This window comes from Cariama cristata, unplaced genomic scaffold, assembly GCF_000690535.1.
Source record: "Cariama cristata isolate BGI_N322 unplaced genomic scaffold, ASM69053v1 scaffold28344, whole genome shotgun sequence".
Lineage (NCBI taxonomy): Eukaryota > Metazoa > Chordata > Aves > Cariamiformes > Cariamidae > Cariama > Cariama cristata.
In genome coordinates this window covers 414-18840 of record NW_009615109.1, presented here as the reverse complement: position 1 = coordinate 18840, position 18427 = coordinate 414, and the positions used below count along the sequence as shown (strand labels likewise).

Genomic DNA, 18427 nt, shown 5'->3' with positions numbered 1-18427 from the left:
AACACAAGCAGACCTTCTGAGTCAGACCAAATATGCATTCAGTTGGCCACTCCATTCTCATCCCGGCTGGCAGCAAGCGGGGTCTAAGACAACAAACTGACATCCCTCCCAGTTTCCTACAATCAATGGTTTAGGAAACCAGCTGCAGGTTTATAACATCACCACTGTGTTGAAAAGACACCAACAGACCTCCTTTCTGCCTAGAACACATCTAATCCATTTTTCAATCATTGCTGCTTACACGCTTTGTAAAATACTGCAGCAGGAAGTTATACTGCGTACTGTAATCAGGCACTGCTGAGAAAATACTGCATTTTGTTTGTTTGTTGTAATTCCTGGTTTTGCAACCTAGTTTGTGTTTTGACAAACAGCTAACAGATTACTCTCTACTTTTTCCATGTGATTTCGCCATCCTGTTATCATTTACATATTATATTTATATATTAGCATAATAATGGTTTAAATTTTGATTTCTATTGCATTCATAATACACTTTGCCTTCTATTTGCCTTGACTACATTTGAACACTGACCCCACATTTCCACAGTGGCACCAAAGACTCTTTTCTGAGTTACAGTAACCAAAATAATACCATACTGTGCCCACCTACCTGTATGGATAGTGGGGGGTTATTTTTCCCCATATTCATTACCCTGCATTTACCAACCCTAAATCTCACCTACCATTTTATTGTTCAATTGCATCTATCACAAGACCTTTCTACACCTTGTTAGCCGATTGTGTTTCCTCAGCAAATTCACTACCCATCCCTCTTCTAGGTCACTTACGAATCACCTGTGTATCAGAGGCTTCAGTACAGGTGACTGGGGGAACCACTCTAGTAATTTATTTGGTATAGGATGAAACTATCAGCTAATGATTTAATACTCTTCATTGTGAAAAAACATGTATTTATTCCTACTTTTCTTCTCGTTCTTTAGGCAAGCATTGGAAAAAAAAGTCATCGTTAGGTTACCAGCATAGTTTCTTTAAAAAACATAGGTTATGACCATGTCAAAGCGTTTTTGAAAACTGAAGTATAATATATCGGCTCAATCACCCCTTTCAACAAATGTATCGAGTCCCTCAAAAAACTTTGATAAGATTTTGCAGACAATGAGTTTCCTCCACCAAAAAAACCTCTTTAAAATGTAACATTTTGCCTCAAGCACACACAAGTGGGATTTGTAAAATACAAATTTATTATCAGAAACTGCCTATTTTTACCATTCAAGAACAGCAAAAGAGGCAGGGAATTGTGCCTGGAACTCTGCTAACAATTAGGTATCTTTAAATGTGGGCTTCACTTCCAGGTAGCCAATTTGGAAACGTTTCATTATAGAAAATAACAACTCTGCATTTCCTGATGGACCATAAAAGCAAAGTCTTACCAAAACCAAAGTATTTGCTCGTCCAGCTGCATGGCCTGTAAGCAAAAAATTGTAAAGCTGAGATCACAAGCTCACTGACAGCAAGGACCAGTTGTTTCTCAGCTGTGTTTTCTGGACCATGGGTGTCCCAACCACCAACCAGTTTTTACCCAAGTGGTTAGATGGGTAACCTGCACGCATGCACACACTGATGTCTCGAGCAGCCAAGTCTGGGATTAAACTCAGAATCTAGCTCCATAGTCGAGCTCTCCTCTTCAGGAAGTTTGGGGTCTGCAGGTGGCACAATCACACGAAATGGGCTCTTGCAGGAAAGCACGGCACTTGGCATTTCTAGCATTAGCAACCACTGCCCTGTCACAGGAAGGCAGTGTGAAAACTGCACATGAAAACCTGCAGATTTGATGATGGCAATGCTAAAAATAGAGTGAAACCAGACTCTCTTAAAACCAAGAACGAAGCCTCACAAAGCCAAAGTCCTAAAATATAAATTCTCATCTTCCTGCCAATAGGAAACAAAACCCAGTAAATACAAGGCAAACTAGAATGCACTAACAATCTACCAAAAAAAACCCCTAAGAAACTAATAGCAACTGTAAAGCCAAAGATGATGTAGTCTGTAACAACAGGAGAGGCCTTGCCTCAAGCAACAGCAGTGAAGAATCAAGGACTGCAGGACGCCAACTTTCCACTGGGTTGTCGGTGCGGGGTGCGAGAGGGGCATATGTCCTGTACAGAAACCTCCCAGTGCAAAATGGTCTAAACTGAACCCTGTGAAGCAATCATGTACCCGCTGTGGACTGTGAACACAGCCAAACCACCAAAGGGAGTAGAACATCACTAGCTAGCAAGAGGAATATCCTCTGCGCTGAACAAAACACCAACACTTTACTTAGCAAGTCTTAGATTCTTTACAAAGTAGGTCTATGTTGTATTTTCTCCAGAGGCAAAGCCAAACCATCTAAGAAATCCAGTTATGGTGTGGTCCTACAAACAGTAACACACTGAGATGAGTGAAGACAAATGGTGCAGAGTACAGAATAAATGGCTAGGTGCAAACATGCTCTTAAATATGCTTTGCCAACAAGTAAATTGCAACCTAGAACTGTATGTGAATCTCGTGCTCGGTATGCTTCTCTGCTTTGTGCTTAGCAGGCTTACAAGTCCAAGACACAACAGAAACAAGCTCTTTAAGCCAGGCAACAGTGCAGATGCTCTGTCTTACCTCATCTCAGTTTTATCCTAGAGAAAAGTAATACCAGAGACGATCAGATGTCTCTAGGGTTGGGATGTATGATAATGTATGCCAAAACAAGCAAGTGAAAATGTTCTCCTGTACTCTGCCCATTAATGTCACAAAAATATTTAAATAATATAGAAAACAGTGGATCAAAATATCGAAGTCTTTGTTACAAGCCGCTATGGCAAACCTTGATTGTAAGAGACAGGAAACATCTTGAATTGTTGAGATACACAGAGATCAGAGCCTTTGTTCGGCCACTGGAGCCACTGATTTCAGACAGTAACAACCTAGTCTCCTAACCACTGAGGTCTAGCTACCAACTTAAAACATTTCGTTTAGCTAATCTAGTTAACACTGAGGTTAACTAAGTTAATGAGAGACACCAACTGTCTCAACGTTAAGCAATGGTACCTGTTTCATGCTTTGATACGAATCTTGTGACCTAAAGCAACAACATTACAACCTTGTCACTTACATAACTGCGTCTTTCAATCTTGGAAGCAAACATGGGCTTAAATCTGAATTTCTATGACCATACTACACTGTGTACCCCAGATTCCTACCTATATTAAAGATGCACATTGTTATTTGTGAAACTATTTACCTGCTTTACAAGAAATAACACTTGCCTAAATGATCAATAATTAGAATCACAAAATACCTCAAGTTGGAAGGGACCTATAATGATCATTGAGTGCAACTCCCTTGCTCCTCACAGGACACTTTTAATGACTAATAATTAACAATTAATGATTAATCATTTACAGTACCAGACTTAAACACAAGTACTGTCCAGTAAGTGTCACTGTAGAGTTAAAGTACAACCTCAAAACCTAAACACAATATATTTTACATATACACTTTCATATGTGATATTTAGGAAATACGGCCACTGTCAACCATGGTGTATATAAATGGTCACAAAAGAACAGGCAGTAATTACTCTTTATACTCACAGAGCTATACTAACAAGCTTCACAGTATCTTTAGCCACTTTTATGATTATAATCTGTTTCAATTAAAAACAGTGAAACAAGTATGGCATGGATGATTTCATCCTACACTATTGTTTCAATAGAGTTATTCTGGACTGGATGTGAACAAGATTAGCTTCATACCCAGAGAGACTGATGCTTTCACACAGTTCCTAGATAGGCTGGTAAGGGTGGTAATTTGCTGATGTCCACAGTCAATCAGCGGCCAAGAATCTCTGACTTCTAATTCACACACAATTAGGTAAGTAATGATAAACAGATGTCCTAACACATGAAACTAAATGAAGGATGAAATTTTCAAGTTCAATTAGATTTAAAGCAAGGTTGAGAAAAGACTAGGTTCTTCCTGTTGGAAGTTATGTTGATGGATTTAGATCAAAGGCAAGTTAAAGACACTTTTAAGTTGGTATGTGAGGATTTAGACACTACTTTGCAGGAGGCTAAGGCAGTGTAAGTGTCAGCGTCTTGTTGTTACATGTCTGCTAGAAGTTGCTACTTAACACAGAGCTGCAAAGAGAAACGTGGGTGCAGCTCACAAACATTAGTGCAATGTCAACCATCCTTTGAACTACCAACAAAGATGGTATGAACTAATCTGGGGGCCCACATACTCCATGTCACTACTAAGCTGTGGGTAATAATTGACTCTTGCTGGCAGCAGCAAGTTATCAGACATAATCTATATTTTCTAAACAGAGTTTAAGTTACATGGGTAACTCACAGAATCACAGAATGGTGGGGGTTTGGAAGGGACTTCTGGAGATCATCTCGTCCCCCCCTCCCTGCCAAAGCAGGGTCACCTACAGCAGGTTGCACAGGATCGTGTCCAGGCGGGTTTTGAATATCTCCAGAGAAGGAGACTCCACAGCCTCTCTGGGCAGCCTGTCCCAGGGCTCTGCCACCCTCAAAGTACAGAAGTTCTTCCTCATACTCAGATGGAACTTCCCGAGTTTCAGTTTGTGCCCATTGCCCCTTAACCTGTCGCTGGGCACCACCGGAAAGAGTCTGGCCCCATCTTCTTGACACCTGCCCTTAAGGTATTTATAAGCATTGATGAGATCCCCTCTCAGTCTTCTCTTCTGCAGGCTGAACAGACCCAGTTCCCTCAGCCTTTTCTCATAAGGGAGATGCTCCAGGCCCCTCATCATCCTCGTTGCCCTCCGCTGGACTCTCTCCAGTAGTTCCTTGTCTTTAACTCCTCTACAACAGAGGTTTTTCAGGACTAAAATTCACTGATAGAAATATATATATTCATATCTAAAATATTTTAAGTTTAATTAATATGCATCATTAGTGCATCCTAATTTGACAGAGGTAAAAGAAAACCATCAAAACCACATGAAATTTGACTTTTATTTTAATAAGCTGCTTTTAAAGAATGCAGCATTACCTTCTGCAGCTTCACAACAGAATTAATGCAACTGCAGTCATGTTTAATTTAAAAGCTTGTCAAACATTTTTTAAACACAATCAGTTTAGCATTTACAGAGATAAGAATGAAATCTTTTGTCAGAGTAGAAAGTAGGTTACCCCCATAGTTTAAAAGACAAAATAGTTTAAATTTCCTACTCAAGGACAATCTGGAGTTCAAGGAGCTGGGCGGAGGGGAAGAAACATGTAGTAAACAAGAAAGTGGACCAAACAATGCTGTTCTGCAACAAAAGATGTTTGCAAAGATATGAGTTTTCACCTCTGTCCTTCAACTGAACAGCAAAGGCAATGCATGCACTCGGACTTTCAAAGGGCTTTGAACAAAGCATGGGGGCAGCTTAACTTGCACCAGCTGATGGGCTGAACTGTTCCCAGCAGTCTGTTCCGTCCACGGCCATGCAGGTGTGGGAGCTGCCAACCAGTCAGCACCTGAACCATCATCATTTAGAAGGCAAAGTCAGATGGCAGCTGATCTTAAAAAATGCTGTGCTGTACACTCCCGTGGCTCAGGGACTGACCGGCAAGCAGTCAGATGCCCATGCAGTACAGACTCAGTGGGCCAGAGCTTCATCACCCGCCTCAAGCTAAACTAGCCAGGCATCAGTTCAGATCCCAGGCTGTGCAACTGCTCGATGAGCTGAATTAATCATCTAAACATCCATTTGCAACAAAACCATGAGTGTATTTGCAAACTCTTCACCATCATTCACCCCTACACATGCAATATACTTTGATATACATATTCAAGCCTGAACCTTCAAATGATCTGTCCGAAGTTGATGGGAATATTAATCAGAAATCCAAACAGGGTAAGGACAAGGCACATGGGGGAAGGTTTTCAAAGGTCAGTAGGGCAGCAAGGCACTCATGCACTTAAAAAAAAAACCAAACACAACACAAAACAACCAAAAAACCCCTCCATAAACTCCAGAAAACTACTCCAACATCACAACTGGGCACTAAACTTGCCATTGCCAGTATACAGAGACACATACACAGAAAGATAAAGCAGGCTATTCTGTTTTTTACTTCTATGGGCTCCGGGCTGTTTTGCATTAACTAGCAACTACAGAATTTCTTTCTGTAGTAAAACAACATAGTTCTGTGTTTTCCCTTTAAGTATCTTTAAGCGCAAAATAAAAATACATATATCCTTACATTTTTTTAACTATAGTAAAGCTTAGAAACAATATAAACAGGAATATTACATCTCACCAAAAAGTTACTCTGAAGTAAACTGAAGTACAAGTATTGCAATACTTTCCAAAATAGCTTATTAGCAAAATTCACTGCATTTTGTGGTTCTAACCTAAATCATAGCTTGACCTAAATTATAGATATTCCAGCCTCTGCAATTTACAGTCCAAAACAAACATGAGAGAGTTTTCCCAAGCATTACAGAACTATTTATACAAAGTTTTCAATTATATATGGTTTTATCTCCATGTATACTATACAAAGCATAAAAGACAGACAAATATAAGTTAACTGAAGGAAAGTATACTGCGGGCCCTCAAACATCTGAAGTCTAGACAGAGCTTCATTACATCTAGATTGGAGTAGCAGAAGAACCTCAAAATAATCTTAAATTCTTCATGTATTTGCTACCTATTAAAGCACTAAATGGATTTATTACTGAACTTTTTGTGTAGAATACAATTTAGAAGATTACCAGTGACAGTATTGATAGACTGCCTGTATTCTATAAAGAAGCTCCTCATTTGAAGGGAATTCCAGCAGAAGTCGTTATTGCTCTGGTTCCAAAACAGTCAGACCAAATTCATGTTTCCCCCTATCTTTGTGAGTGTGGAAAAGCACTTTCGCAGAACAGCACCACACAAGTTACCAGTGTATTAACCCTGCACCATGCTTTCTTCCTTGCCTACTTCATGCATAAACTAGATCAGGAAAATCTCAGTCATGACAGGACTGGTCTTCTCAAGCAATCTCCTGTCAGTCTTCTGCAACATCAAGTAAAGCAATTGTGAGCCAGACCCACAAAGGGGACTGGCTATTTCATCAGAAACTTGTGATGCCTGACTTCCAGGCACCTCACAAAGTCCTCACAGCAGTTTCCCTATCCGAGAGGCATCTGAGAATGACATTCACAGAACTCAGGAAGAAGAGATAACCTCACAGCCAGAAGAAAATGCTCAAGAGGAGCAGGAATCAAACAGTACACATCTCCAAAAGTTAGGCAACTAACGCCAAGCTCCGAGGCAGCGTTTATGCAACAGACTACTTCTCAGAATGCTCAGGGATCCATGTGCATACACCTCTTCTGCCAGTCTATAAAATAAAAGCAGTCCTAAAAAAAAAAAAAAAAGAGCTTAAGTCAACAGCTCAGTGGCTGGTATGCTCCTAGGAGACAAACTGAGGATCCTGTTCCCCTGAGCATTTTAAATATGGTGAATCAGGACCAACAGAGAAAAGCAAGAGACATTTCTGTGCCAGAAAGCCATACAATCTGGAGTTTAGAGATATCCCTATCACTGCCAACTCAGCCTGGAAGGGACAACCAGTCCTCATCCCCACAAGTTACTTAACTCCTCTTTCCTAAAGCCAAGCCATGCTAATACTAGGAGAACACCAGAGCATTCGATGTCCTTTACCATCACAGAGTTACTGGCATGGCAAGAAAGTCAGTTCTGTGGAAGCAAAGGCATCTGAACCAGCTCTGCGCAGACCAGCACCAGCACAGCCAGGCGTCATTTCTACATGGCCGCTGATTCTGCTTCAAGTCTACCCAGGAACACAGCGATATGGCACACCACCTTTGGCTCAAAGCTGACTCCATTAGACCTGAGGAAGCTCTGCAAGGAGCCACACTGTTGCCTGCACCAAGTTTTCCACTCTTTGCGGACTTGGGCTAGCCATGCTATTGGTTAGGTGGGGATAGAGATATAGTACAGAAGTTGGAAAAATCTCCTGACTTACGAAGTTAATTCCCATGCTAACAGGGAAATATAAACTGCCACCTTCAGCCTCCCAAATCCAATGAAATCATAAGCAACCACAGCCATTGTTTTCTTGCCCATATCTCACAAAAATGAGACATAGCTTGTCTCATGGCCAGCCAAGCAGTGTGTCAGTGTCCGAAGGTATGACAAACTGGACATAATGAAGTCAGAGGTAAGAACTGCAGGTGGTGAGGTAGGTAACTGCAGCTTCACGGGCTTCAACTCAGTCCTCTGACTTGTGCATGCCTGACTGATGTTTTCTCTTACATCACAACAAAGTGAATGGGTAAGTGAAAGTTTACAGAAATTATAATTTTAACAATTTTCATGCAGTACAGTATCGAATGCTTCCCTGAACTTCAAATAGATTTGCTTTGTCCCTAGAAAATCTTCACGAGTCACTTCTGCTATGCACATGGGTTGACAAGGAGGACAGGATCTTCTGAATGAATTCCCAGTAACACATGAGCACGGACCAACAAAAGTCAGACACAACACTAGAAACAAATGACCTGAGTCTGAGCCACAAACCAGAGACAGTTCAAAAGCACAATGGAAAACCAGATGGCAGCCCCAGTTTGTTTGTGTATGGGAAGCTTTCACCACGTAGCCAACTTCCTATATACTTAGCATCCACCATCTGCCACAAATTTTGATCCAGAGTAATTTTCTGTAAAATCACTGCTTCTGGGAAGATGAGTGTGCACACAAAATGGAAAACAAGGCCTTCCCCTTTAAATTCACTTCTATTGCTATCAACTTCACTATAGTTTGAAAACAAAGCTATAATTATTATTGATAATTATCATTATTAGTCAGAGTAGATATTTATTGTAATAGGAAAAGTAGTACTTAAGATTTTAAAAATACATACATAAAATCTTTTGGAAAAAAATGTGATACTTCATTCCCAAGTATTTGTGGGAAATAGTTCTTACCTTCCACAGAGGTATATTTCTTCCATAGTATTTCTGTTCAGTTATTTATTTTTATGACAATAAAATGTCTAAAACAGTTATAACCTGAATAGTTATAGATTTTTTTGCTCTGTAGACATATGTATGCATCTTAATTAAATTATTTCTATTTATTATTTTTTGCTTACTATTAATTTTTATTTATTCTGAGACACAGGCCAACCTGAGAGGCAAGAAAGCAAGAAAAATAACTTGCTTTTAAATAATATTTGAAAAAAAAAAATCCAAGTTCTAAAGAATTGATGAGGTAGCTGTTAAGGAAAGAAGCTCATTCCTTTACCCCATTACTTTATGATCATCTCCTCCTTCCTCCCAATGCAAGATATCCAAATAAAAGAAAGGGGTCTCTTAAAGCTAATAATGTTACCACAGGAGCCTCTTTCTGCACACAGTGCCTCACACAGTCATCTTCTCCATCCCTCCAAAATCTCCACCCAAATCCTTGACACCTTAAACACCCTGCCTCCTCCTGCTAGTGAGATCAAAGAGGTGAAGGAAAGACAGTTTCCCAACAGTTCATTGCTTGCTGTAGCACAGAAGTAATTTGTCACTACTCGATGGGACAACTCGGTGTGAGATTTCACCCACCCCTCACAGGAGCCAGTCTAAATAGAAACAGGTACAACCCCAGCACCTCCATCACACTGCAGAAACCTTCACCAATGAGAAGCTGGGGGCTGTAGGGAGCTCACAAGCCATGTTACTGTACTGTAACCTCACAGGCAGTCGAGGACTCACATTTGGTTTTCTTCTCCTCCACAGGTGCCTCTGATAAAGAGGAGAATGCATCCACCTCCTTATAAGATGTATATGCAATAGCACCTCTTCCTTCTCCCCCCAGCATCTCATTCCTAGACTGCTGCAGACAAAAGGCAGCACACACCCCGGGGGAGTCACCTGTGGCGATGCTGCAGCACTTTGCAGCTGAGGTGGCACTGGCGAAGGCAGACGGAGAAACAGCACCGTGCAAGTGGTCACTGAAGGGCCCATCAAGGACATGGAAAAGGGCCAGAGCAGCTCTTGGCCCAACCTGCTGCCCAATTGGTAAAGGATCAGGAGGCTTTAGACATGTGACACGGGTGGCAATTTCTGCAGGAGACCTTACATTTCCCTCCAAAACTGCCCGACTATTGACTATAGTGGCAACCAGTGGGGCAGATGCATGAAGGCCTCTAAGAAGTCAGCCCAGTCCTAGATAGACCTCCCTCCTTATCCATAACTCCCATTCACCCCCATCCACAGGCACCAAACCACCCAAGGGAGGGTGGCAAGCAGCATGCCTGACACAGCAAGGTAGCTGCTGGGACCCCTCCTGTTCTCCCCAGTTTTGAATGCCTGCATTAGCCAGCGTTTCCTTACTGTTAGCCCACAGTGCTCATTTTGTTGGCCATGGTGCCTTTCCCCTCTGTTATCTTCCTTATTTCTCCTGTTCTAAAAACCTCAAGGCCACCTTTTCTTCTACTCTTTCATCTTGTGATCTGTGGGCCATGTTAACCTTCAGCATATAACACTTTGCTTGTAGTTCCAGGCATACTCCCCCCAGAGATTCCCCCACCCAGGTGGATTCTGAAGCTTTGCTCAAAATGGTGCGCCTTGTACCTTTCTAGCAAGCACATCAGCCCATGTGAAGCAGTAGAGCGCTGAGACATGGAGTCTGGGTAATCAGGTATTGCTAGGCCATCATGAGGCTGGATGGGTACAGTCCCTCTCAGAAAAGCTGCTTTTAATTTCTGTATGTAGGATAAACATGTGGAGAGTTTGGCCACGAAGTGCTTTGTGGCAGTAGTTACTGGGATTGAAGCAATCTGGTTGTGCAGGCCCTCTGGGGAATATAGCATGGGCCAAGCTGGGAAGGATGTGGTTATTCTCTGAAACAACTTGATCTCCCAGAAGTTTACACACAGGAAAGACAGATGATTCCCACTGCCCCCAGGAAGCTCTCGTCTGTCACACTATAGGCATGGAAAGGAGCAGATACCTTTGGTAAGAGGACATCCTTTCTGCCCTGCAAAGACTGATCATCCTGGCCTGTCCACTATGCCTCTGTATCATAACAAGTTTCTCTGCCTCCATTTACAGTAGCTTCTCACACAGCTCTTGTGTCCTCCTGCACATCTCCCCTTCTAATACCTAAGCAGAAAGCAAGCAAGTCTCTACTCATCTCCACTATGTAGTTCAGGAGAAGAGGGCAGACGTATGCATCTTTTCCTCTGGCAAGCAAATTACTACTGTGATGCAGCAATCACAGCTGCACACAATACACAGAAAAGGTCCAAAAAGGCAACAGGAGACAAAGCAACCATGTTTGCCCCAAAGGGCTGGTGAATCAACAGCAGATAGCGAGAGAAAGAGTCAGCAAGCTTTGTGATGCAGGCACTCCCATTCCCTCCTTTGGAATGGAGTAGAGAATTAAAGAGGTGACACAACAGTAGCTTTAGAAATTGTCATATTTAATCATTGCATTGTCAAACTGGAAAAGAAAGCATTGACATTGACCACATCCTCTATCCCATGTGCTCCTTTCCTGGACCATTTGCTTTTTGTGGTCTTTATCAACAAAGGTATAGACAACATCCTGCAGCCAAGCTGTCATCCTGAACATCACATCCATCTTGCAAATGGAAAACCAAACTTGCACTTCACCTCCACCTGCGTGCAACGAGGGCCTGGGCTCCATACAGCCTTATGACCTATGCAGCACTGCGGGCAAACAGCATCTCTCACAGTTGCAGGAAGGTACTTAAACACCACAAAGCTCTCTTCAGAAAGAAGGGATCAAAATCCCCTTGCATTCTTAGGTCAGATTTGTAGAAGACATAAGCATCATGAGTGTTGAAAAGATGTCCACAAATGTACCTTGGTGGTTCACCAAGGCCTGCAAGACAATCAAGTTGCTGTTGCCAGAGGTGCCATGGGCCAATGCGCTGGATGCGAGCTGTAATGAGATACTCGATCCCACACAGTCTGACAACTCATGAACAGCAGAGGGAAAACAGCATGGGTCACCTGTACACAATTGTATACGATTTTGTCCACTTGTCTGCTATTCAAAGGAAGACAATGTGAAGAATGACCTTTGAAGTCAAGGTCACCACATCACCTTCAGCAGACTCATCTTCCCTAATCTGATTTGCTACTGACCAGGTGAAGATCACAAGGTTCCACAGGGCAACAGCCACTTCCTTAAACATGGAGACGATCTTGAAGTCGCACCTTTCCACGTCTGAAAGCTTTGTACCCACCACTGGCTTGCCCCAATTCCAAGCATGATGTGTTCCCACCAGTCTGGGCTCAGCTCCCAAGCCCTAATCGCCTCCTATCAGCCAAGATAAAGCAGTTCCAAACTCAGTAGCTCTGTCCATGTTTTCCTTCTCTACATAACCAGTTTTACAGAAGCCTGCATAACTCCATTAATTCACAGGTGTCCTTGTGGAGTAGGTGGCAGCCACAGCCCATCGCTCCACTGTTATAGTGCCTTCGTTTAGCCTTAGCATATGAGGATGGAGAAGAGGGGTCCGAGACAGAGGCTGCACTGTGAGACTCAGAAACCACCAGGACTTGCAGCTACACATCAACACTGGACAGGGTACTGTGGAAGGGACAACAGTCTGCAGGAGATCAACAACAGGATACCGTGGTATTTCCCAGAAAGGTCTGCTGTTGAGAAAGACCTGGAAGATAGCCTTCCATAGGCCAACTTCAGATCTCCTGCACAGTAGGACTGGCCTAAATCTACTCCAGAGTAAAACCCCTGTGTCTCATGCAGTGGAGAGGCAAGAAGTATGATAACTTCACCTAGTGATCCACACCTGTAACACCAAATTACTTGCTAGTGCAGACATAGGCTCTGAACATGGATAAAGATGAGGCTCTAGGAGTCACACTGTCACCGCCACCTCAATGAACCCAGTTACCATAACGTAAATACCCTCTCTTCATCAAGCAGACGTTACTTTGGACCCCCATGCATTCTAAGCAGCATTGTTTTGGAAAAAGGAGCAAGGCAGTACTATTCACATTAGCAAGTGGACAAGGAATGCTGTTCAGACAAAGCAGCATTAGACTTTGCAGATGATCAATACGCTTAAAGCCAGGATTACACACATACACCTGTCTGGTTTCAGACAATCTGCACAAGCTAATCACTTGAAGGGCCTCACTACTACAGCAACAAGCACTTTTTTCATGGCTGTAATTTAGCGTACCCACAGGAATCAGCAAAGACGGTTTATGAATGTCCTGCTGTAAGAACCACCGTAAGAACTAAGGATGACTTACGTTTCTTTGGAACACCTGAGAGCAAGAGGGTGCAAAAATGAAAACACATTTCCCAAATGTTTATGGTATTGTGCAAAATGACACTGATGTGTACAACTCATATGTTTTTGACATCTTAGCCAAAGCTTTTCTACAAGTGACAGTTATGCTCAAAACAAAATTACTCCTATCCATCTATTCTGTATTTCTAGAGACTTACCCAGCACATAAATCGGCCGTATTGCTTTGTATTTCCCTTGACCAATATGAAGTGTCTATAAAAAAAAAATACTTCAGCATTTGCCAACTTTCAATTAACAAGCAGCAATTTAGCTGTTTCACGACCAAACTCTTTCGTGACTACCACTTTGTTCTGATAAGCTAGAAAAGTTACCTTAGTTTGTATTAAGTAACATATGATGTACAGTGCGCTACGTTTGCCACTTTTTACATTAGCCTTCCCCACCCCTTAGTACCAGTGATATATGATAAAGAAACAGCAAAAATGTTACAAGCAAAATAGGAATTAAAGAGCCCCTTGTGCTTGTTCCATTGGGTCAATGTCCACTCCTCTGCACCCCTTCTCCAACTTAGGCTCTGAGGCAGCATCAGGGACAAAATGTAACTCCAGGCAGATGGAGAATATTGATTGTTTTCCTAATTGAAGCTGAGCTACCAAAAATTTAAGAGCATGGATTTAAGCTGCAAGTTTTAAGTACTAGTGGTTCACGTATTACACCAAACACTGCTGATACGGAGTAAGAGGGAGAGGCAGGATGTCTGTCTGTAGAGGTTTCAGTAAATTCACACCTGTGCTATTTTGCAGAACATCCCAGTAACAACCTTCTACACAAAACCACACCTATTTCCCCAAAACTCCCAACCTACAGAAGGTGGACAGCTTCCTCCTCCCTGTGTGTATGCACACACATATATGTACTGATTTAAGCTTGCCAGACGCCAGGTTTCCAGTTTTTGGAAGTATCTTCATATTGAATTAATTGTAAATTCATATTTAGTGGAAGCAAATTAAGTGATTACATTTAAAATTTTAACTCCTAGAACTTCAGTATTAAGCTTTTGAAGGTACTCCTTAATCCAATTCAAACTGGTTTGTTCGTTTAAACCAACTCTAGTTCTCATACAAGTTCTCCCATTGCTGCAGCCAGTTGCACTGAACTCTCCATCAACACACACACACTGTTCTGGCACGTGGTCATGAACTCAGAAGTGAACGGAAAACTCACTACTGAATCATTTTTCCAGTCTCTCTGAGGTACTTCATTGTTCTCTGTAGGACATTTTCCAGTGTTTTGTACAGTCTGCTTTAAAAACTCACTGGCAAGCCTTTTGCCTTTGTACTTCTACAGACCTGTAGAACTTACCCAGGTCAGGAAGTCTTACAGGCTTGTCTATGGTGGACACATTCCAGAACTGCAGCAGAACAGATTAAGAGATATGAACAAAATGTTATGACACAGTAACATTCTCTGCCTTGCTGGAATAATGCCTTATGTTAACAGCCTATTCCAGGACAGTTAAAGTAGAAATTACTTTGGAATTAGAAGTGACTTGGTTTTGAGGATGACCACAAGGGAGTGTTACACCTATTTAATTATAACTGTAATGAACCAGCTACTCTGCTGTGTCCATCCATCTTCCTCAGTAGATAAATCCTAGATCTTCAGCCTCCCCGTCTGAGCTAGTAGTAACATGAGCAGTGTTACTGTTAAACTGCTTTGAGATACAGATACAGTAAGCATCTGCAAATAATTAGACTCCACTCCATGCAGCTGCTTAGCTAACATACACAAAACTTCACACCACAAAGCCATGTGGTTTTACTTTCCTAAAATCACCATTTGTTGTATAAACAAAACTAATCCAAATATAAAGTAAAATGCAAATAGCCTAAACTCAATTTGCCAAGTTGAGAGCTCAGAATAAAAAAATAAATAGATAAAACTGGGGATGGAGGGGAGCAAATGGAAATGATGAATTTTCTATTGCAGAAAATAAGATCCCAGAGGGACTATCATCACTAGCCAGAACCCCCATAACAGAGGCTGTAAGATTGAACTAGTCTTTTTTCCAGCTCTAACCAGTTCAGTGTTCTGGTTCATAGCACATCGTTATGAAGAGTTGATACATGAGGCAGAAATGTAAGACCATAGACCAGCTTATTTCCTGGAGAACAACCACCACCTGAGACAGTGGCTCCAAATCATCCTCTCCTGGAGGACTACTATGAAGACACCATCCCAGAAATGCCAATTTAACACCTTTCCAGAAAGTAGAGAAACTGTGCAGAAGCCTTTGTTGTCCAGCAGATGGAAAGCACAGCTCTTCTGGCTATACAGGACTCCCCACAGCAGAAAACGTCTGTAGAGCCTTGAGAGTCGGACACAGGAGAGAGTTACCACAGTTTTGGAGAGTGAACTTCACCTTCAGGTGAGACTTAACCCCTTGACAAATCTTCATTCTTTCTGGGAGGAAATACTCCAAATAAGTAATGGGAAGAAGCTTGAAGAGGTGATAGGAGCAGAAAACAGGATTAACATCAAGGCCCTTTCTGCACACAATACTTGGATTTCTTGAAGAAGCCTCCACCATGTGCCCTGAGATTGCATGATTAACCAGCTTGCTCAAAGTCAGTTAAGATAAAGTGAGGAAAATATTACGAGCCTCAATCTCAAAACCCAGTGTTTACATCCTAAGACCATGCCCAGTCTTGACAACAGGCTGTGGGGAGGGGAGGGGGAAGAGCAAGATGGAATTAAAAACCAAAGCCTTTAAGCATTCCCACTAAGGATCAAAAGAAAGATTTAACCAACATACTATTAAAATTCTTTCTTTGGTATGAACGAAGTTTGGACTACCAATTACAGAAAAATTCAAGCTCTTAAAACAGAAGTCTCCTCCACCTCCCAACAAGCTGCCTCTTCATGGCTGCAAAGTGAAATTAAACAAGATTCCAAAGTCAATAGCTCCTCCTTCCCTGCTGCAGCACCAAGTCCCCTGAAAAGCAGAACCCTTTGAAAATCCTGAGAAGGTTCCCTGTTGCAATGAACCATGGAGAAACTATACTGGTGCCATTACTAAGTGCCATCAACCACCATAACAATACCATATTAAATCCAATCGAACCGCTAGCAACTGATTCAACACTAGCTACATACAGAATGAGAGGAAACCTCTTTACCCTTTCACTGGTAAGGCAGCTGTCTGAAACATTCAGTTCGATCAAGCAGTCAATCAGCACTGCTGAATCCCAAGTAAAGGCAGGCAGATCAGCACATAAACACATTAGGCAGTTTAGAAATGCCTGCACTACTGGAGTAGTGAGGTATACCAAATTAGAGGCCAGATAGCGGCAATAACAGGACACTAGGAAGCAAATGAAACAGGGTAGGGAAATCAAATCCTAAGAGACACTGCTGTTCCACATAGCCACCCAGTCAGTTGGCTAAGTAGCAATCAACAACTGCAGTAGTCAGAGGTGGTTATAAGGGAGACAGGATGGAAAAAAGATAGAAAACAACAACACTTCTCGCTACCACACAGTTTTTATGAAGTAGCTACATGAGAACAGGTACTATGAACCCTTTCCAGAAGGAACACCCTCCATGCAGAAGGCGTGCACCAGGCACAAGTTACTGACTGTTCAGAGAAGTCAGTCATACCAAACTAATAAAAATGTCTCTGTGGTCTCTCTGCTGTAACAGCAGCATGACTGCAAGGCACAAATACTGACAAAAGCTGGCTCAGCAGTTGTAGTTAAGACACACCAAGTAAGAACCAGCAGCATACCTGACAAGATAAAGTGGCAGACGCTGTAGAAAGCATTCCTGACAAATGATGACTGGAGAAGGCACTGCACAGAGTTTACAACTGAAGCCAATAGCCTGCCTTCCAATTTAAAAGCCCACAATTTATCTGAGATCTGCAGCTGAATTCAGCTGCTTGCATACAGGTGTCTTAATATTTGATACCAGAATTTCCCATACATCTACACTGGGCTGGCAAACATGATGCAAGACCAAAGCCTGTGCCTTTCCAGGCTGGCAGCTAGAGGCCAAACAGGGAATCCTGACTATCCCAAGCAACACAAAAAAAAAAAAAAATGTTTTGGCAACTGAACCAAGCTCCTCCTCCAAGCTCAGTAAAGAATATGTAAATAAGATTTCAGTAACAGTAGCCACCTCCAATACCACCTATAATGTTTGGGTTTTTTTTTAAGCCAGAAATTTCCTAATTTTCAACTCAATTCTGTTTCACTCTCTGTACAGCACAAGATGGTAAGCTTTTCAAGATCTGTGTTAAGATGTTCCCCCTCCTCTTACCACGGAAAAGCCATTATCACAACAGGTTTAAAACTTGTTTTACAAGCCTCTCACCCAGAGAGGCTCTCGCCCTTTATACCTATTGCCATCGGCAAAGCCTTTCCACAAGGTGGCATATTCTCAAGGGAGCCATGTGTTACAGTCAGTTCAGGTAAGAAAAATGTCTGTCTTCAGTTAAAAGAAGGCGGGGGGGGGGGAAAGAACGTTGCTCTTTCAGTCAGAAGTTTCAGAATACAGTCAGAAGACAACAGATTGCAAAAGCCACAATGCAGAATAGGGCTAAGAATAAGTTTAGGTACCTCTCCTTAGTAGACATAAACTAAGAGAGGAATAAAGAGCAACTTTTAAACATTATTTTTGCACTACCTGAGTTGAGGCAGGACAATATATCAAAAGCTATGTCCTCAGGGAATTTCAAGAATTGATCTGTACATCAGCGAGGTGCCTGGGCTATACGAGATCTGCTCTGCCGAAAAGCTCTGAATAGCCACATTGCTGCGCTACACCCATTCCTCTTACACTCTAACACAAGATCCAAGGCGGGATTAGAGTGGGGTGCGTGTCTATACTTCCCTTACACAGTGCTCATACAACCAAGCAGCTTTAATGCACTCCAAAAAGATTTAAAGAAACACCTAGTCACTAAACATTATTTGCCTTGTCATTCAGTGCAACAGATATCACAAACCATTTCTCAATGACAAAAAAGGCGGTTTCACAGTGTTTATATCTACATACTGCAGCAGGAGTGGAAGAACTTACCTCCATTTGGAGAGCAGCTGTGTCCTGATCATAGTGTCCCATGATGTTTGGAAAAAAAGTCATATTGTAAG

At 42.0% G+C, this 18427-nt stretch overlaps 1 protein-coding gene across 1 annotated transcript in view; it reads right to left on the bottom strand.

The window, feature by feature from the left end:
* The window catches only part of FZD6 (frizzled class receptor 6), a 29581-nt gene that overhangs the window by 11019 nt on the left and 135 nt on the right, over positions 1-18427 (bottom strand). The window contains 1 exon segment of the mRNA XM_009699704.1: positions 18357-18427. This exon segment is cut by the window's right edge and continues 28 nt beyond it. Coding sequence (XP_009698006.1) covers positions 18357-18427 — 71 coding nt within the window.